At 38.9% G+C, this 21,904-nt stretch overlaps 1 protein-coding gene across 1 annotated transcript in view; it reads right to left on the minus strand.

Moving 5' to 3' along the window:
* The window catches only part of Xpr1 (xenotropic and polytropic retrovirus receptor 1), a 141,788-nt gene that overhangs the window by 18,332 nt on the left and 101,552 nt on the right, over nt 1-21,904 (minus strand). Inside the window, exons 8-11 of the mRNA NM_011273.2 lie at nt 19,183-19,373; nt 18,771-18,950; nt 14,963-15,134; nt 13,634-13,828 (exon numbers count right to left, since the gene is read on the minus strand). Of these exons, the coding sequence (NP_035403.1) occupies nt 13,634-13,828; nt 14,963-15,134; nt 18,771-18,950; nt 19,183-19,373 (738 nt within the window). The remainder of the gene's footprint in view (nt 1-13,633; nt 13,829-14,962; nt 15,135-18,770; nt 18,951-19,182; nt 19,374-21,904) is intronic.

The following is a 21,904-nucleotide window of genomic DNA, read 5'->3' on the forward strand; positions in this document are numbered from 1 at the left end:
TTTTAAGTGCCCTGTTTGCTCTCTGAAATCCTCCTTTGGTAACTCCCTGCGTTCCCATGATGTTCTCCAGTTTCAAGATATGGCTAGATAACCAATAATCTGGTTCTGAATTATCAGGGAAAATAATGGTGTACATGATCTAACTTCAAAAAATTTAAATTTTGGTCAGATTCTCAGATTGTCTCATGCATTCTCCATAACTTGTCCTATTAAAATAAACAAGTATTTATCAATCATTTTAAAGTTATTAATGAGTTGAGTATGGAATGATCCGAAGGTAACTGATAATTTACTGAGTGACAGACGTGCTACAGGAGTAGAGCGGAGTTCAAATAAAGAACAAGGAGCTGAAAAACATCAAGGAGAATGGGGGTTTCCCACAGAGGGAAATGAACATCCGTAGCATTTGTGATATTTCTAGAAAAAGAAATAAACAGTGGTGCAAAAGCTAGGCGGATAAAGTGAGGTCATTCAAGGCTGAAGACATTTTTGAAAAGGCTTTAGGTATTTAAGTGTGTTCTGTTTAAAACGTTGTTTACATCTGGGATTTGTAAGATATAAGCAGCACAGAAGACAGTTTGTGACAACTTGAAATGACACTGGAAAAGACATGGACTTGCCTTCAGAATGCCTTCTTGGGCCTTAGGATCAGCTCTGTATTTTCGTAAATTAAAGGTTCAGATATTTATTGACACCAGAATTGCATAGTCAGAAAAGAACTGATACTTATAGGTCTAGAACAACTGGAGTCAGTATGTCTCAGCTCATAAGATACATAACTGTTTGCTGAAACAATCATTGTTAAATGGTAAGTCATATAAACTTATAATTAGGAATATGTTAAAATAATGGACACTCAGAATTTATCACTTCTTTATGTTAAACTCTGTTCTTCTCCACCCTTTAGAGGTTGTATACATTCTATCTGCATGACAGAAACACTGTACAATGCTGGTCTACTGTACATCTTTTTTCAACTCCACATTCAACAGTCAGTAGCATAAAATTGGGCCTGATGGCAATATTTAAATCAAGAAACACTAAAACCGCCTTTAATCCCAGCACTTGGGAGGCAGAGGCAGGCGGATTTCTGAGTTCGAGGCCAGCCTGGTCTACAAAGTGAGTTCCAGGACAGCCAGGGCTACACAGAGAAACCCTGTCTTGAAAAACAAAAACAAACAAACAAACAAAAAACAACAAAAAAAGAAACACTAAAACCCAGTGTCTCCAATCTATATTCCCACTCAAGAGATGGTTTATTAAATAAATATACACCAGCATATCATTTGTTTAGCTTCTTTTAGACAGTCAGTAGGAGGGAAAGGCAAGTAACTCTAATAGGATCTATCAAAAAAGGAGGAAAACAGAAGAGGAGGAGGAAGAAGAAAGAAGGAGCCAGAGAGGAGAGGGGAGGGGAGGGGAGGGGAGGGGAGGGGAGGGGAGGGGAGGGGAGGGGAGGGGAGGGGAGAACAGAACAGAACAGAAAGGCTCTGTCTGGATAGGAAACAATACCCAGGTTTAAATTATAGTCACTGTGGTGGTTTGAATAGGTTTGGTCCAACAGACTGTTTAAAAGCTTGGCCCATAGAGAGTGGCACCATTAAGAGGTGTGGTCTTGTTGGAGTAGGTATGGCCTTGTTGGAAGAAGTGTCACTGTGGAGAAAGGTTTTTAGGTCTCCTATGTTCAAACTAAGCCCAGTGTAATACACAGTCTCCTTTTGTTCCCTGTGGATCAAGATGTAGGACTCTAAGCTCCTTTCCAGCACCATGTCTGCCTGCACTCTGCCATGTTTCCCACCATGACGACAATGGATTAAACTTCTGAAACTGTAAGTCATCCAAGTGTTTTCCTTTATAAGAACTGCTGTGATAATGTTTTTTTTTTCACAGCAATAAAGCACTGAGACAGTCATAAAAGTTTTCCTCAGAAGCATATTGGTCTGAATATTTATATTAGAACACTGAATATGAATTCTAAGTGTCTAACACAGTATTAATTATCTAGGTATATTTGGATTTGTTCAGAGGTCAGCTAAGTAGTATGAATTATCAGTTTCACAGATGCATTAAAACATGTTCACAATTTATCTACTAAGGTTTGCAAAAATGAAATGCAGTCTTCATTATTTAAAATATAAGATGAACATAGAGGTTAAAAGACAAGATATTTGATGATAAATTATGTTAGCCACTTTTAAGATGAAATGTTTATGAAAAGCCATGTAATCTACAAATATTTCAACTTTTCAATAATAATCGATTTATTATTTTGTTAGAGAGAATTTGCAGAGTAACAGTGAGTATAGGTAGTATCAAGTCTTATTACTGAAAACTGATACTCTATTAGTTACTGAAGAAATAATATGTAAATATAAATTATTGTCAGAAGAAATTAATACTGAAACAAAACACAGTGTGCTAATGTTCCTGTATTTCTAAATTTTGTCTTGTCTTTCTAGACATTTGTCTTTATACCATGTTAAAATGGTATGTATGAACAGCTCCCTCTTTCTAAGCCCATTTATTCTATGAAACTTATAGGAGACACACATGTAAATGTACTTTTAAAGTACACAAGTATCTTCCCAGACTATTCCAGAGTAAGTGACATTTTACCTCAGGCTTCAGTGATGCACCTGTGCTACATTTGGGTTCCATCTTTTATCTTTCCCATTTCCCAGGTAAGAATGTCCCTCCTCTGATCCTCCTCCTTCATTGGTATTCAGGGGACGTACTGGAAGGATGCTATCACTTTAGGCAAGCAATTACACCTTGGCTTACCCTGCTAGTTCACTTTAGCAATGGTAAGAATCACAGAAAATCAAGTCATTGCTATTCTATCAGAGAAGTCTATCTCTTACACATCTGCCACATTAGAGGCAGAATATATGGAATAAATTTATAGAAATGACATCTATTGAATTTAAAATAAAAGTAAATTGCATAAGAGTTGCAAAGCCATAGCCATGAGAGGAATGAAAAGGAGTGAAAGGCAGGAAGCCAGAGCATCACGCAACACTCCATCTCTTACCGAAGGGACTGTAAAGTGACATCATGTAAGGTGTCTTTTCACTCAAAGACAGTCCTACTCTGATAATGACCACTGTTTAACCTAAAATTAAATAAAAAGTAAAATGGAGCAGATACTATTTTCAAAGTCCAAACTGTGGAGTAAACTGAATTATGCCTGAGATTAGTACCTAAAAAATTCTTCCTACAGACCCCAGATCAAATCACTGTTTTCTGAGATTATTACTATTCTCTGAGAAATGACTATACAGGTAATCTGCAGCATATAGTAACATAAAAGCCATATGACCTCAGAAGAAAGGACAGTTTGCATTTTTGATTAGTTCTATGCTTCATGACACTCTCACAATGTCAGGTGGCAGCAGTAGGCACAGCTCCAGCAGTCATGAGTTCATGACTCCAAGCAGCTGCTCCCCCACAGTGCACAAGCTATGATGTGTGGTCGGTTAAGTGGATGGAACACATTTCAACTTACAATGTTCTCACTGCACATAGGTTTATAGGACACAATTTTATCATCTGACTGAACTATCAGTACACAGTCCCTGATCATCAGTGAGTTTTAGTCAGCACGTAAGACTGCTTGATACTCCTTAGGTGATGACCATCTTCATATTGAAGTATGAAAACCAGCCATTCTTATTTTCATTAAAATACAGTTAAAAATACTAAAATTCAGAGTTGGGAAGTAGAAAAATAGCTGGCTTTTAAGTTAAAAGATCTGAGTTGGAATTCACAGTCACTTCCCAACCTTATGGTTACAGACGACTCGTACTCTTACATAATCGACGAGACTAAAACGGGGCTAAGTAGGCCTAAGAATAAAAGAGGAAAAGAGAAACAGCAATTCTATTCAAGACACTTTTGTACCTCAGAGCATGCTTCCCTGAGCCCTTCTCATATCTAAAGTGAAAGGGAAGTTCTAGGAGTATGGAGTACCATTAAAAATATTTCAAAGATAATGCCTGAAAATAATTTCAAACTATATATGGAGGCTAAGGGAGTAGCTTTGTGCTAGAGCAATGCTCAGCATGTGTGAGACCCAGACTCAACCTTCACATCAATAAAAAACCGTCTAGCAAAATGGCACGTGTGCTTGCAAATTGCATTGCAGAGTACAAATGCGAACTGAAGCAACCTCTGATCTACTGAAGTCCTCCACAAATGTGCTAAGACAAAACTCCTTTCTGGGACTGGCTCAGTGGTTGAGAGCACTGGCTGTTCTTCCAGAGGACCCAGGTTTAATTCCCAGCACCCACATGGTTGCTTACAACCACCTACAACTCCAGTTCCAGGAGGTTCTATGCCCTCTTCTGACCGCCAAGGATACGAGCTCACACATGGTGCAGACACACACAGGGTCAACATTCTCTAGTATTTTACTAGTGCTTTTTATATGCTTCTATCATACCATGGAGATCAGATACAGGATTCTTACACGGAAGTTAAAGCTTACAGGAAAACTTAAGAGGTAGAAAAGGGTATTTCACACTTATGAACCTATAATTTAGATAGGGTAGCACAGTTAATAAGGGAGCAAATTAAGCCAGTCCTATTCTGTCTAAACTCCTGAGCCCATGTTCTAGCTCTTAACACACGAGGGATTTTCACTCAGCTGCTGCTTTATAACTTTCTGGCAGAGGACTTGGTGAAATTGACAAGAGGGAGGTAGTGAAACCTTACTGGAGGCAATAGCAAGTTAGTGGAAGATTTTAAAAACCAATTACAAACATCAAAATTTTAGTAGATTTCTGTTTTATTATTATTATTATTTTTGAGTGGGAGGAATCTGGTGGGGAAGTGTTTGAGACAGGATCTTGGGGTGGAGCCTTGGCTATCCTCAAACTCAAAATCCTCCTGACTCAGGCTCTCAAGCGCTGGGATTACTGCCACCACACCCAGCTGTGAAGTTCTTGATGAAGGGAGCAGAACAGTGTGTGTAAGTGACAGGGACAAGAAGGACCGGGCGCAGCAGATTCCGGACTTTGTGTCACTTTTCTTTGCTTTAGTCTTTCTGTACCAGCAATGAAACATGTAGTAGGCTCTAATGCTCCACCTTATTTGCTAAGTGTTGACTTCCCTTGGATAAACAAGTATACATTTTGCCTTTAAAGAAAATATGCTCTAGGGTCTCTTTCAAAACCATTAAAAAAATATGTATTAAGCACTGAGAAGCCCACCTGACTCAAATGCAAACAACTGTGTGTCAATGAAATATTTCGGTGATGAGTAGATTTTTATTTTCTTTTCCACTAATAGAATAGAAGCACTATTTTACTGTATGAAACAAGAATTCTTTCAAAATTTTGATGAAAATCATATACTGTGTCCTATTCAAAGTATCACTGAAGAAGCCAAGGTTGTATTGCAGTATAAATAGAGTAGGCTTAGCATGTTCAAGGCTTTGGGTTAAATCCCCAGCATGAGTGTGTGCTATGTGTGTGCATTCCACTACACTCTAAGACATATATAGATGACATATCTTGTTTACTAGCATAGTACCCAACTTCTGAATTTTTCCAACACTTCCTTTAAAGTATATTTTATTTGGGGCTGGACAGATGGCTCAGATGTTAAGAGCGTTGGCTGTTCCTCCAGACGACCAGGGTTTAACTCACATAGCAGCTCACAACGGTCTGCAACTCCAGTAACGCAAGAATCTGGCACCTTTACACCAATATGCATACATAAATATATATAATGTGTATGTATGTATGTATGTATGTATGTATGTATGTATGTATGTTTTGTTGTGGTTGTTTTATGTGTATCTATGTTTCACTTGCTTGAATGTCTGTGTATCAGCTGTGTGCCTGGTGCCCTGGAAGCTAGGAGATAGGATACCTTGGAACTGGAGTTACAAACTGTTGAGTGGCCATATAGGAGGCTGGGAATCAAACCAGGGTCCACTGGAAAAGCAACCAGTGCTCTTAACAACTGAGCCATCTCTCTAGCCCCCTGATATTTCTTAAGAAGTGAATTAAGGCTATAGAAAAAGAGCCCTGCTCTGGTCAATGAGACACTTGGTAGGCAAAAGCACTTGCTGTGCAAGCCGACTGCCTGAGCTTGATGCCCAGAGCCCACATAAAGGGAGGAGAAAACAGAATGCACACAGTTGTCTTCTCATATCACACACACACACAATGGCGCACACACGCAGCCCCATTACATACATAACATAATGAAATAAAAATTTAAAAAGAACATAATGCTAAGCACATTAAACATGCTAGCTAAAGCATTCCCACTTAAAACAGCATTAATGTTTCTGTTTTCCTCTAACTCAGGTAAGTTTTCTTTTCTGGCAGAGGGGGAACTTCTTTTCATATTGGAGCTGACTCCACACTGCTTGAACCAATGCTGTGGCTGTTAGTGTGACAGGCAAGTTCCTGGCTTGGCATTCAGTGGATGTGGTGATTAGGACATGGAAGCAGGAAATAGGTGTATCTTCTGATAAATATACCTTGTCATCTCAGAGACGCACCTGCCTCTGCCTCTTAAGTGCTGGGATTAAAGACATGAACTACCACACCTTGCTAAAAGATGTATTTTTAAGACACTTAAGCAAAATTAACAATTGCCTGAGAGTGAATGCTCACTGCCCTGTACCTTTATTCGCACTGAACACCATCACTCACCAAATATTACTTTAGCTTGAATTACTCTGCTACTAGTGAACTGAAACACTGTTTATGTATTTATTCTGCATAATTATGTTTAGGTCCTTTGCCAATTAAGGAGTCAATTTGAATTGTTTTCCATGTAGTGGTTAGGTTGCAGCTGAAATATCATTCCCTTCAGCTGTCCATTTCCAAGGCAGGAGTATTCTTTGCCTCAGTGATGTTGGGTTTGGTGATCGGCTTTAGTGTTAGACAGGACAGGCTTTCTCTGGACCTGCTGGGTGATTTTCTTTGGCAGAAAAAGAGGCTTTAAATGCATTGTGCCATGGGACTTGCTTTCCTCAGAGCTGCGTGGGGAACGGCTTGCTTCATGAGGTGGGGCTCCAGAATGAACACACATGGACCGGCCCCACTCCCAACTGACAGTAAGAGCTAAGCACGGATAAAACAGGGCAGAAGCAGTTCTACTGATGAGCTCAACCCACTCCAGTCAGTTTCCAGCTGACCAAAGAGGCTCCAGCAAGAACAAATTACAGTTATTTCAATTACCAAGTTTTGTGTGGATTTAGATGTGGCAATGACAGCTGATGAGTATTCTAACGATGGAGAACTATAAAGACAACCGGAAGAGATTCATAAACAATCTCCTCACATATAGTAGAAATAAGGCCTCATAGTCTATTTGACTGCTTATTATTTCTTTCTGCCCCTTTTTTTCCGCTAAAAATACATCAATACAATAAATTCATTTTTTTTGCTGATAGCATCAATATAAAGTTATATGTATAGACTAAAACGAAAATTTAAAGTTCTACCAAGTCTCAACTTTCTCTCCAATCACACATTGTATAAGTTGAATTCAAATAATTTTCACCTTTGCTTTTTTTAAGCATCAAAAATCTTAACAACTTCTGAGCAATAAAGTATCACAGATACTTTAAGATCTTTTTTTTTCTTTTTTTAAAAATTCGGTATTTTCTTCATTTACATTTCCAATGTTACCCCGAAAGTCACCCAAACCCTCTCCCCTCCCATCCTCCCCACCTCTTGGCCCTGGCGTTCCCCTGTCCTGGGGCATAAGTTTGCTAGACCAAGGGGCCTCTCTTTCCACTGATGGCCGACTAGGCCATCTTCTGATACATATGCAGCTAGAGACATGAGCTCCGGGGGGTACTGGTTAGTTCATAATGTTGTTCTACCTATAGGGTTGCAGATCCCTTCAGCTCCTTGGGTACTTTCTCTAGCTCCTCCATTGGGAGCCCTGTGATCCATCCAATAGCTGACTGTGAGCATCCACTTCTGTGTTTGCTAGGCCCCGGCATAGTCTCACAAGAGACAGCTATATGTAACATAATTCATATACAAATGCTGTTTTTCTTTTTTTGTTTTTTGTTTTCTTTTTTGAGATAGGCATTCTCTGTGTAGCCCTGGCTGTCCTTGTCCTGCAGCTCACTCTGTGAACCAGGCTGGCCTTGAACTCACAGAGATCCGCCTGCCTCTGCCTCTCAAGTGTTGGGATTAAAGGCATGCCCACCACCATCCAGTTGAAATGCTAACTGTTTTTATGAGTTTCAAGAACAACTAAGAAAACCAATATGACAAGAGAAAAGAACCAAAATGGAATTAAGGTTCAGTGTGGTGTTACTTTTTATAATTAATGTTATATAGAGAAATAATTTATTTATACAGTAGTTTATATATTAAAACAATTATAGCTGTTTGAAAAATCAGCACAATAACAGCAGAAAATGGCAATTACTAATTAGAAAAAAAATAGTATATTTATATTTTGGTTTTCTGGTTCCATCAGGTCTTTAGCCAATCTTGTTGAGATAGTCTGTAAAAGAGTTTTTTCCCCTGTGAGGACATTACAACAGAATATATTAACTTCCAAAAGAGTTAATGTTTTGAGCTACTTTCAATAGTAAGGCAAAAATGAGAACATTTACCCAAATGGGTTTTTTTTTTTGTTAATAGAAGATATATCTTTTAAAGTTAATAGAACAAAGATTTCCCTAGAGAATTAAAAACCACAATTACCATTCTATTATAGTATAAGCAGATTAAAATGTGGACTAGAAGCCTATTATTCAGGGCAGCAAGAGGGTAGCAACTGGCCGAACCCCAAAGAAGCAGCACTTCAGGACTGTGTGTGCTCACTCAAAATAATGAAGCGGTTACTGCTCCAAAGGTACTGACTGGAGCTGAGAAAACCTCTGTGAGAGGATCAGCCTTCAGAATGCACAAAGGGATCCAGACGAGATCTGGGCACCAATAACATGGGTGTAAGTGAACTCTAGAAACAACCTCTTTCAAAAAATTAAATAGCAAATCCTACCCTCACCCTAAGAAGTCTCAGAAAACATGACATGTAAGCTGCCCCCGCTCCCATCCTGATATTTATGTGAACAGTAGTGTTATAACTCCACTAGGAATTAATGTGTATTACAGAATGTTAGAAGCTACCGATGCAACCCAATCTGGGGAAAGACTCTCCCTACAATTTGCTAGAAGCAGTAACACCACACCTTTCTGCTACTGTATTCCCCAAATATCTTTCCTTGCAAAGCAAAGAAAGCTTAAGGAAACCAGAACCCACTTAAAATACTTCCCACCTCCTCCAATCCCAATTTCCAAGAAAACACTTGTAGGAGTTACAAATGTGCTCATTAATGAAATATGAATTTTTAAACATGGATATTGGCTGCTAGCTTCCTTTGTCTCCAAAAACCAATGACAGAAAATAAATATACTGACTTATTTCAAATGTGTTTCTTTTTTAATATAACAAAAGAGGCCAAACTGAAATATTATCATGATTAATCTCCCTAAATAGGCTGCCTAAATCCTCACCTCAAAACTGATTCTAGGTACAGAGTTAATGCGTACACCTCCATTTTTACAAATCACGCAGCACTGTATAAAACAACCTCCATAACAATTTTGAAAGTGCACTTAATATAATGCTGTTACTATGGTAACCCTGGCAGGCTAGTTCTTTGAAAAGAATCACATCAGAGCCTGAGCAAGGTTGTGACATGATGTTTTACTCTTCTTTCCTCATAATGTTTCTTTTGCAACAGCACACACACTCAATAGAAAAGTATCTACATAATTAGTCATTTTGACTTCATTCTTTTGACTCAGTTATTATTTCTAAAGTCTTTGTTTTTTTAAGACACTGTTCAAGAAAATAACGTAACTTAAGGCTGAGGCAATGGCCCAATTGGTAGAATGTTTGCCTAGCATGCATGAAGCCCTGAGTCTGATGCCCATCACCACATAAAACTGGGTGCTGTTACACATCCATGTAATAATCCCAGCACCCAAGAAGGAAAACAGAGAAAAGAGGATCCGAACTTCAAAGTCATGCTTGCTACCTAATGAGTTTGAAGCTAGCCGGACCTATGTGTGGCCCGGCCCTGTCTTTTGTTAATTTTTATGTAAAACCTTGTCTCCCGTCCCCCCCCCCCCCTGTCCCCTCCCTCTTCAAGACAGGGCTTTTCTGTGTAACCCTTGCTATTCTGGAACTCACTCTATAGACAAGGGTTGCCTTAAACTCAAAGATCTACCTTCCTCTGCTGGGATTAAAGGCATGCACTGATATCACCTGACATGAGACCGTATCTTGAAGGAAGGAAGGAAGGAAGGAAGGAAGGAAGGAAGGAAGGAAGGAAGGAAGGAAGGAAGGAAGGAAGGAAGGAAGGAAGGAAGGAAGGAAGGAAGGAAGGAAGGAAGGAAGGAAGGAAAAAAATGAAACCTGGTCACAATTCAAATGTTAAAAATTTTGTCATTCCAAGTTCTAGGCTTTTTGGTAAAAAACTTATTGATGTATTCAATATGCAGCAATCATAAAATATTTTTAAAACTTTAGGAATATGACCAACATAAACAATAAATGGTCTCTCCATTTTCCTCTCCATGCCATTCATGTAGCACACCTATAGAGTCTATACTGTGATTTCAGGAGCAAGTCTTAAAATAAATTCTGTGAAGTAAATAGACATAGGTATTATTATCTCCACTTTAAAGATATGGCTATGTGTGAGACAAAAACAGTCATGACAAATGGGGCCAAGGCAAACAGAAGTAGGAAACAGGATTGCTTCTCCTTCACATTGCAAGGTGAGGCTGGCATGAGCCCCATGGCAAAGTGACTGCTTGGCACACCACACTCAGGCCCTGAGCACAATCCTGGTATCACAAAAAAGAAATAAAGAGACAAGCAGAGCAGCTCACACCTGTATTCCCAGAACATGGGCAGTGGAGGCAGAAGGACCAGACGTTCATGGTCATCCTCAGCTACACGTCATCTGGACATCAGCCTTCATCTGGGGCCTATCAGGCTATGTGAGAGACTTCTGCTGGGGGCTTTTCTGATACACTGCTTATACAAAGTAGTACTCTATTTTGAAGCCTTTCAAACCTCCATAAAATTTACCAATCTAACCATTCCTTAGTATCTATAGCTAAACAAAGCCCAATAATTTTAAGACAGATATGGGGAAAATTCTCTTAGCACCTTGTAGTGAAAGGATATAATCTGACATCTTTTTTGTTGTTTTTGAGAAAAGAATATAATTTACAGTTTACATATATATGTAGCAGATAAGTCATCAATGTATCAAATATGTCAATGTAAAACTACACATTAAACTATAGTTAAATAGGATATATATATATATTTTTCCCCCCTAGTACAGAACTGCTTCATTTAAAGATAAATTGATAAATTATGTTGGGTCAAACCTCTGTTCGCATTCCCCAACTCCTTGTGATACTGAGGACAGAACATCCATTTCCACATACGCCAACTGTGCAAATGCAGAGGTCAGAAAACAACCTGAAGCAGGCAGTTCTCTCCGTCCACCATGGGTACTCAGGGCCTGAACTCAGGCTGTCAGGCTTGGCTGCAGGTGCCTTTACCTGTGAAGCCATTTTGCTGGCCCATCCCAGCCTTCTTTGTACTTTTTCTTACACTGTGCTGAGGTCTGAACACAAGAACTTCATGCATAATAATAGGTAAGCTACATTCCCCATTATACTTATTTTGAGACAGGGTCTTGCTAGGCTGGTCTGAGGCTGCACGTCATGGCTGAGCCTCTTGACTGTATGTAGTGAGAACACCTGGACCAGATTACTTACACTGTCCCTTTAAAGCCACTCGCTGTCCACTCCTGTATCTGAACAACTCTGTGGCTACGGAAATCTGTCAAATGTGTTCTTTGAGTGTTTTCCCCAGTCATTCTCTACGTTATTTTTTGAGACAGGGTCTCTGATTTAACCTAGAGCTCAATGACATGATTAGTATGACTGGCAAGCAAGTCACAATGTCCATCTCCCCAGAGCTGGGATTATAGGTGCTTGCTGCCATGCACAGCCTTTACATAGGTGTTGGGGACCAAATTCACATACTCAAGTTTGTGCAGCAAGCATTTTACTGAGTTATCGCTATAGCCCTAAAATGTATGCTTAGCAGAACACTAACCTTACCAATCTAAAAGCTAAAAATTTTATCAGACATCCCAGACCTCTACAGAGTTTCCCTTGGGTTTGCCGTGGCCTGCTTACTTGTAGTCACCATCAATGTGTTCAGTAAATACCTTCATTTATGATTTTCTTTGTTCTGTAACTAATAAAATCTAACGTAACCACTTCCAATGGTTACAACCTGAATCTGTGCTCCCAGGTTACCGTTACTTATGTTTGCCTCAAGAATAAACTATCTCTTATTTCCTGAAGTGAGTACTGTATTTGTGTCAACAGCACCAACAGCCTGGGCAACTTTCAGCTTCTTAATGAATATATTACTAGTATAATATATTCAAGTAGCCATTTTTACCTAAGATGGGAGGCAGGTGTGTCTCTGATAATTTAGCAAAAGGAGCCACATAGCATCTTGCACCAAATTAATTGTCAAATTTACAAATTCTCTAATAACTTTATAAATCACAGTGCATGCTGGTACTGACTACTGGCATTCCCTAGCAAGAACTAAAATTATAGGAGCTGTGGGGATGCTTCCTTCACTGAGGTACTCAATCACATCCTATCACTTAGCAAGAATGGTGACCTGGTGGCAAAATTATTGGCTACATTTATCAATACTATTCTAAGCACAGAATCTATGTCCTAGTGTATACGCTCAGAGGCACCAATCTCATGGTGCTGTGTCCTCGTCTGTCATGACATCAGATACAAGTTAGAGCAACAGTAGTTTTGTACCTCTGAATAAATCTCCCAATACAGCCTCACAAAAAAGGTTACTGAGAACGATTTACCTGAGTATTTAAAAAGCACTCTACTCATCTGCATTAGTCACATCTCTTTGCACTGTTCAAGGTGTGGGCTGACGCTGTCTATTCAGCAGACAAAGAAGGAAAGCATTTTAATACAAGGAAGGGAAATCACTGATTGACAGTTCTTGGGGAAAGGTTAAAAATTCAAAAGGAGTGTTCAGCATGTGGCTCTGAACTTAAAAGCTTTTTTTCTCTTCCCAACAGAAGAGCAGTAGCAAGTAATAGCAGGTTGCCATGGAGACGAGAAACTAGAGGGATCAGAGAACTCAATTTGCAGTTAAATGGGCTGGAAACAATCCTTACTAGTTGGTGAAAGAAAATGATTAAAAATATACTTGATTGCCAGAGGGATTCTTGTGCACCTAGCCATCTCTTAACCTCATTAATGAACAAGGAAATCTCAAAAATACCTTCTAAACCAGTAAATGAAAACCCAAGGCATCCATAGGTTAAAGCCATTGAGCATCAGTCAGGATTCAAACAACATCACAATTCTTACCCAACTGACTGCAAGTCTTGTTCATGATATTTGCTAATATCCATTGAAATGAGATTAAAACTGTGTTCAAGGCTAAACTGAGATAACCAGGGTCTGGCGCCTCAGCAGAACCAGCAGCAGGGATGGCAAAGTCCAGGAAAGCAGATTTGAGAAGTAAGAGCTAAGATGTCAAAAGCTCAGCATACCTTCGTGAGTGCTGTAAAGGGCTGCAAATGTCACGGTGAAGAAAGTTGTGGAGTATTTGCCAGCATTTACTAGATGAGGAAAAGCCCTCCTCGTGTCACGGTACCGGCGCAGGCACTGGATGAAGCGAAGCCAAGCTGGAATACATTGAACAATGGCTCGCACACCATATGAATATTTGTGGCAAAATTCTGGTTCTGTGAAGATTTCAAAGAAGAAGGAAAAAAAATTACAGTTCAAAAAGATGAATTGTTCACATCCTTTAGTCACACAGTACAACTCCCCATCAGTGTGTGCATAAGACCCCAGCCTGTGGGTTCACAGTCACTTTCTCCTGTGCAGGTGCCATTTGTTCACGGTCTTTAGTGGCTGATAAGCCAAGGCGACCACCGGGAAAATATGTTCTTTGAGATTTCTGAGTATCCTAGAATCGAAAGTTTTTTATTTTTTGTTTCAAGTGTAATAAAGCTATAGGAAAAGTGTCTAAGAATAAAAGGAAGAAAAACACGTGCTTTGTTCTATGACTTTAAACATATGGAAAACCTAAAAACATCACAGGTACCATGACAGTTTTATAAGTGGCAAGCTACTATAAAACAGACCCCGAGTACATCTTCTGTGGCCTCCCTTCTAATTAAGAACAAGCCTGTGCTTCATTATTGGTTTTTATTGCTGCTTTGGAGTGGTTGTAGTTTTTGAGACAGGATTTCATTATGCATCCCAGGCTGTCCAGGGACTATTCTATGGTTTCAGCCTCCTCAATGGTGGGACTACAGAGGCTTGGTAGGCTGCCACACCCAATGTATCATAATCTTTTGTGAGAATATGCTATAGAACTGTCTATATTAGACCTGTTATGAATGCTAACTACAGAAATTGGCATTACCCAAGCCTGGGTAAAGAGCTAGAAGGTCAAGACTTCTGAATTGACCAGGATGTTCTCAAGGCACTTGACCTGATTCTAAGCAATCAGTACTTAGATCACTGACACCTACAATGGCATCTTGAGCATTTCTGTGAGGACAAATTGCTGGCACTCTAGGATTTGTGATATAGCTACCAACACATATGAACGTTGAGAGATAACTGCAGAATTCTTTAAGTGTAAGTTGTAAATTTCTTGGCAAATGGTTGACTAAAACCCTAACACAACTTAAAAGCCAAATGATTTCAATAAGGAGATTGCTAGCAGAGTGCCAAGCACATTTAATTACATGTGTAATGCTATTGGATGAGTTTTCATCATGACCTTAACTGTTGCAGTTATCATTCCCAATAGTTCTTGGTTTATGCTGGCAATCCAGCAGTGTGAATACAAAATCATACTCTACCTTGTGGATCATTTGGCAACAGGCCCTTACTCTCATCCCATTTAAGCTCAAAACTGTAGAAGCAGATCATATATTCCAGGTCCATGAGAATCACTGACAGGCTGTTCAGCTGATCGGCCAGCCAGAAATCAGCAAAGCCTACCTTATGGAAGGGAGCAGTAAATACTCGAAACTGAGAAAAAGAAAGGAAAAAAAAATGAGAAAACACAGAAACAGTTCTCCAGTTCAAGGCTGACTGACCATTCAGAGTGACTGCTGATGAAAAGGAAACCAATAAATCACAGACACACACAAAGCCCAGACAATGAGGTTAGGTCAAGTAGGAAAGTAGGAAAGAGTTGAGTGAAAAGGTAAACAGTGCTCGTGGTGAGTATGGGGTTGTTGGCAGGTAAAAAACAGAAAGCAAGAGGAGGGAGAATATACTAGGCATAGTGGTTCATTGCCGTAAGCCGGCATTTAGAAAGCTGAGGCAGGACTGCAACAAGCTTGAGGCTAGCCTGAGCTACAGAGTAAGACCCTGTCAAGAAGAAGCTGATGGCAGCACAGAAAGGCAACCTGGTGTTATGCTACAAAGCATTTCCTGGATAGGAGACATTCTTTGCCTAGAAAAGACAGGAAGGGCCAGACAGTGGTAGCGCACACCTTTAATCCCAACACTAGGGAGGCAGGGGCAAGCAGATCTTCGAGTTTGAGGCCAGCCTGGTATACAGTTAGTTCTAGAACCAAGGCTGCACAGAAAAACCCTGTCTCAAAAAAACCAGGTGTGTGTGTGTGTGTGTGTGTGTGTGTGTGTGTGTGTGTGTGTGTGTGTGTGTGTGAACAGGCAGAGAAGGTGATTACATCATCTGAGGCATGTCACATTCTCTAACCTAAATGACATTCTTACAGCATTGGGTTTCGAACCCAGGACTTTGTGCATATAAGGCAAGCACTCTACCACTTAATTGCACCCTAGCCTATGTAATATTGATTTCACTAATGTGATGGCAATGACTATGTTCACCTTGTAATTTCCACAAAAATCACCTCTCTGACCACTATTCTGAAAATAATGATAAATCTATTAAGCAAACTTACTGAACACTAACTCATGTAATATATTCTCTTAGGGTTTATGGAATAGTATAGCTCAATTTTTATAACAATTCTTTTCTTAAGGGGAGTAGGTTGAGACAGACCTCACTATGTAGCCCAGGCTGGCCTCTAACTTGAAATTCTCCTGCCTTTACTCACGAAGTGCTAGGATCATAGGTATGTAGCAGCATGCTTAACCTTCTCTCATAGCAGTTCCAAAGCTAGGTCCTTTGTTATTCCCATTAACACAAACTCATCTTGACATGTTCTGTATAAACCTGTTATAATTGCAAAGGAAATCCTGGCACTGCAGAGCAGGATCAGACACTAGTGCAATCCACCAGGGATAAACTCAAGTTGTTCAAAGGACCCGGACAATCCTGCACGAAGGAGTATGGATAAAGATAGCTTTTATCTTTATCCTCTTAGATTCCCTTGTTTTATTATACAAAAGAAAATGTATAAGATAATAATAAAGTATTCCTCTGACACAGTAGTAATTTTGAAAATGCGTTAAAATTCCTAGCTCTCTGGATGTATAGCTGTATTCATTTAGTAGACACATTCAACCTGGGAATCTATGGCAACCCTCCTCTCAGATGTGGCTGGCTCTTTCTACTCATTCTATAAGCATTTCTCTCAGAGACACATGACTATATAGTACGAATCATCCTGGCTGTCATCTATAACAGATACTGTATTGAAGCTAGATTTGGAAACAATAATAACAAGTTTTGAAATACTGGTCTCTGAGACTGATATCTTTTGGTTCCATGATCTTCTGGAACTGGAATTATAGGCAGTTTTGAACTACCATTTGAGTGCTGAGAATCAAACCTGAGACTTCTGGAAGGCAGCCTGTGCTCTTAACCACTGAGCCATCTCTCCAGCCCCTTAAGTTCATGTGCATGTACATACAATTTTATTATACTACTAAAGAAAATATTGGTTAAAAACTGATCTATAGCCAGGTGGTAGTGGCACATGCCTTTAGTCCCAGGACTTGGGAGGCGGAGGCAGACAGATTTAGGTGCTTTCAAGACTAGCCTTTTTTGCAGATGGGGTTCCAGGACAGGACAAACAGGGCCACACCTAGATACCCTGCCTTGAAAACAACAACAATAAGAAAACAAAACAAACTGATCTCTAAATGATATTACTAAGGACTCCATGTTAAATCTTTAGTTAGCTACTAAAAGAACACGGTAATGTTACTATTGGAAAATCTGGGGCTTTACTTGTGCCTCCTAATTGGATTTCTAGTTGAGCAAATACAGAGACAGGAAAGAGGACAAAACCCCACTGAGTATAAATAGAGCACACTAGATCAGACATACCAACATTGCAGAGAGTTAGGACTTACAGTGCTTAGGCTTCTTTTTTTTTTGGAAGGGAAGGTAGCATATGTCAATTTCAAAGATTCCCATATAACTATGAATATAAATGGTGAGTGGTCTTTACTGATAAGACCAAGCATTTTTTCACAGTAAAAATGGAGGTGAAAATCAAGGGAAATAAGAATTTTATTTTAGGACAAGTATTTAAAAATTTTTCAAAGAAATATAACTACAGTGAAAACATTCTATTAATTTTCTGACATACATTTTAGGGACTATCTTATCAATGAAATTTGAATAAAATACATAGGTCAACTGATTTTAAATGACCTATACACTTGCGTTTTAGTAACAATATTACAAAAGCAACAAATTACTCTTCTTTCTCTGACTGCTTCTAGGAAGGCTTTTACTAGTGTGTTAATCCTTCTTATACATCCCGCCAGCCTTTTCAATCAACCAGTCTGCATTATTAACACAGTGCAGACCCAGACATAAACATCCACTCAACAGAGATCGTTCAACTAATCAGAGAAAGTAGTCATGCATGAAATCATGGCTTTCCTACTTAGACAAAGGACACACTGGGGAACTGCACACAGGTACACACTTACATCATCCTGGTATTACAATAGTATCACAGTAAGCTTTCAGAATCTTCCAAAAAAACTCATTTAGAAATAATTTTATAGGAAAACTAGAGGTGTCTCAGTAGTTAATGTTCTTGCTGCTCCTGTGGAGGATGGGGGTTCAGTTCCCAGCACCTTAAGCTCCAGGGATCAGATGTCTTCTTCTGGCTTCCATAAATACCAGCCACGTATATGGTATACATACATATATGTAGGCACCCACATATATGAATGTGGTATACATACATATATGTAGACACTCACATATAAGAATGAGGTAAAAATAGACAAACCTTTAACAAATAAACACTTTATAGGAATTCTACAATTATAGGTAATCTAAGATAATACTGACATAAATACAGTATAAAGTGACCTTGGACTTCTGATCCTTCTGCCTTGAACTCCTAAGTAAGGAATTTCATGATACTACTATGCCTGGCTCTCTTTTCTTTAGAAAGAAAAAAAAAGGTCTATATATTGCCACACTGGTTAACTAATCAAAATGTATAAAATCAACTCACTATCTGGTCACTTTATACTTCATTTTAGGATGGAAAAAAATGTCAAGCACTTTCCCAGGGCTGCCACGTTTAAACTTTCAAGGTTATCTGGTATCCATCAGAAGCACCTGCTCCTGAAGCTGGGACCACTCACACGGTGCGATGTGCCTCTGAGGCTGTGCAATCCAGCAGCCGTGTGTGGCATTGGAGGAAGCCAATGCTAATGCACTATTCTAAAAATGTTGTATGCACCTTCTAGACTTACCAGAAGTTTGAGCAGCCAAAATCTGGATTTATAGTAGAAAGTTTTGGTGGGGTTGATAAGAAAGAAGACCATAAACCCATAAAGGGCTAGTGGATACACATATATAGGGATGATACTAATTGGAGCGAAGAAGCATGCCAGAAGGCTCAGGCACCACAAGATCCCCAGGAATCCAGCAATCTATAAAGTACAAGGAACACAAAAGAGAGAAAGTTACTTCTTATCATTACACAGAATAATCTTTAATAAACAAAAATAAGAAAAAACGATGAACAATCCAACAATCCTCAAATGGGAGATGGACTTGAGCAGGCATCAGATCGGCCACTCAGAGTGGAGTACACTCATGAGACTCCCAGTGAGTCGGCCATTCACTTAGTGAGGACACACTCACAAGACTGTGCTTCATTACCTCAAAGAGATGCTGATGAGACAAATTGTTTCTTGGATTAAGTTCAAAGATGAGGACATGATTTACTCCAGCTTGTCTCCAACCATATGTGTTGATGCCCAGTAGAAAAAGGAATTCAATCAGAAGAAAGCCACCCCGATAGATTCTTATCAAGGGCCATACAGTTCTATCTGTTTCAAGTTTAAATACAGCTGAAAGAAAATATAATGGTTAGTTATGAAATCTACAATGTTCCCTTTAATTATCTTTTCTCTTCATTCTCTGAGACACAGCCCTATACTGGACGTTGCTACAGAGACAATCTGCATCTAGATTATCTTAGGAGTCTTGCCCCGAGGTGCTTTTTCTGCCTCTCTGCTCTGAAAAGTGCAATTAGAACAAGTTCTCTCAAAGCTTTTTTTATCATGTTATCCCATTGATCTATAAGTTTTTAATTTTGTTTTGTTTTCTAAATTATAGGACAACAGGGTTAAAAGGCTTTGAACAGTAAAACCAGCTTTTGTTTTTGTTTTGAGATGTGCAGTCGTGGCTATTCTAGAACATGCTATGTAGGCCAGGCTGGCCTCAAACTCAGAAATCCTCTTGCTTCTGCCTCCTGTGTGCTGCTGGCATTAAAGATGTGCACCACCATGCCTAGTATAAGACTAGTTTTGTCAATGGGAGCTTCTTGTATGGTACATCCTCTTCAACATTGCTTTCACTGGCTACATTAACTCCTATCTCACAGATTTGTTGCAAAATGAAAAGACACAAAACACAAGAAGACAATGAGAAAATTTAAATGCCATATAAATAAATCATAGTCAACATGTATAGAATGCTTAATAAGGTGAGGACTTAGTCTTATTCCTGGTGCTATTCTATGTAATAGTTAGTCTGAATCAGTATAATTGTTTTGTGAATTTAAATTACTATGTCTATGTTGACTGAGAAAACTGGAGCACAGATAGGTTGCGTAATTTGCTCTGGATTATTGATGTATATGTAAATGTAGCCTTTGGTTGGCCTGGCCTTGAACTTGAAGGAGCCCACTTGCCTCTACCACCACACCTTTATAACTGCAATCTTTATAACTTTGTACAAAGCTGGTGCTCTCAAGTACTGTGTTGCTCACATGCCCATTCCAACACTCAGTACCATCTCTACTCTACAGCTTTCTTAGAGTTATGATGTTCAAATCCTTCAGCTCTGAGATCTCAGCTCTTACTAATTTGCAACTTACTTTTCCCAACCCCATCCTACAACACTCCCAGTAACCGGCATGATACATCACATTTTTATAAAAGTGAGTTTCCCCAGCACCTACTGTGTTTCTTTCATTTCATCTCTACCAAGTTATACTTACTTAATTTAAACAACCATTTATTATTTATAAAAATATTTAATAACTTAAAAGCAACAGGGTAGAGAAAGTGCTTGCTTTGCAATCAAACATATAAACCAGATATCAAATCTTAGTAGGATAAATTATTTAATTTAGAGAGCCAGCAGAGTCAAGATTAGTTAAAAAATTAGAAAAGTAGAAAAACACATTTGTAGCTTTATATTATGAATCCTAAGACACCAGATATATTACAAAATATAGATGATTCCAAAGAATCCACAATAAACCTGTGAGAGTTAGTAGCTTCAGCAAAGTTGCAGAACACAAAGTCAATCAACACACAAAATTCAGTGGTGTGTGTGTATTATATATATATATATATATATATATATATATATATATATAAAAGCAATAAGCAATCTGAAAATAAAATTAGGAAAGCAATTTTAATTATAACAGTATCTAAAAGAATTAAACATTTAAGCTGGGCAGTGTTGGCGCATGCCTTTAATCCCAGCACTTGGGAGGCAGAGGCAGGTGGATTTCTGAGTTTGAGGCCAGCCTAGTCTACAGAGTGAGTTCCAGGACAGCCAGGGCTACACAGGGAAACCGTGCCTTGAAAAAAACAAAACAAAACAATTAAACATTTAGTAGTAATTTTAACCATGGAGGTCAAAGGCTCACATGTCAAGAGTAAGAAAACATTTAGGAACTAAAGTAGACTGAAGTATATAGAAAGAAATGCCACGGTTGCTGACTTGCTGAGACTTGATATTGCTAAGATGGCAGCATATCAATCTACACATTTCATGCAATCCCTATCAGAATTCCAACAGCCATTTTATTTTCAGAAAAAAAACAAAACAAAACAAAACAGAACAGTCAAACCTCAGATTTACATGATAAAAGGTCTCCAATAACCAAAATAGTAATAAAATATTAATAGTTGGAAAATTCATACTCAAGTTTTGAATGTACTATAACAGCACAATAATCAAAACAGTGAACAAGGGTATAAAAATGATTTATACACAAATAGAAAAGGATTGAAAAACCCCAAATAAACCATATATCTATGGCCAACTGACATTCAACAAGTGTACCAACATCCCATCCCGCGGGAAAAACATACTCTTCAGCTAGTGCCAGGACAACTAGGCATTGAAAGAAAGAAAGAAAGAAAGAAAGAAAGAAAGAAAGAAAGAAAGAAAGAAAGAAAGAAAGAAAGAAAGAAAGAAAGAAAGGAAGGAAGGAAGGAAGGAAGGAAGGAAGGAAGGAAGGAAGGAAGGAAGGAAGGAAGGAAGGAAGGAAGGAAGAGAGAAGAGAAGAGAAGAGAAGAGAAGAGAAGAGAAGAGAAGAGAAGAGAAGAGAAGAGAAGAGAAGAGAAGAGAAGAGAAG

The sequence above is a fragment of the Mus musculus genome, chromosome 1 (genome assembly GCF_000001635.26).
Source record: "Mus musculus strain C57BL/6J chromosome 1, GRCm38.p6 C57BL/6J".
Classification (NCBI taxonomy): Eukaryota; Metazoa; Chordata; class Mammalia; order Rodentia; family Muridae; genus Mus; species Mus musculus.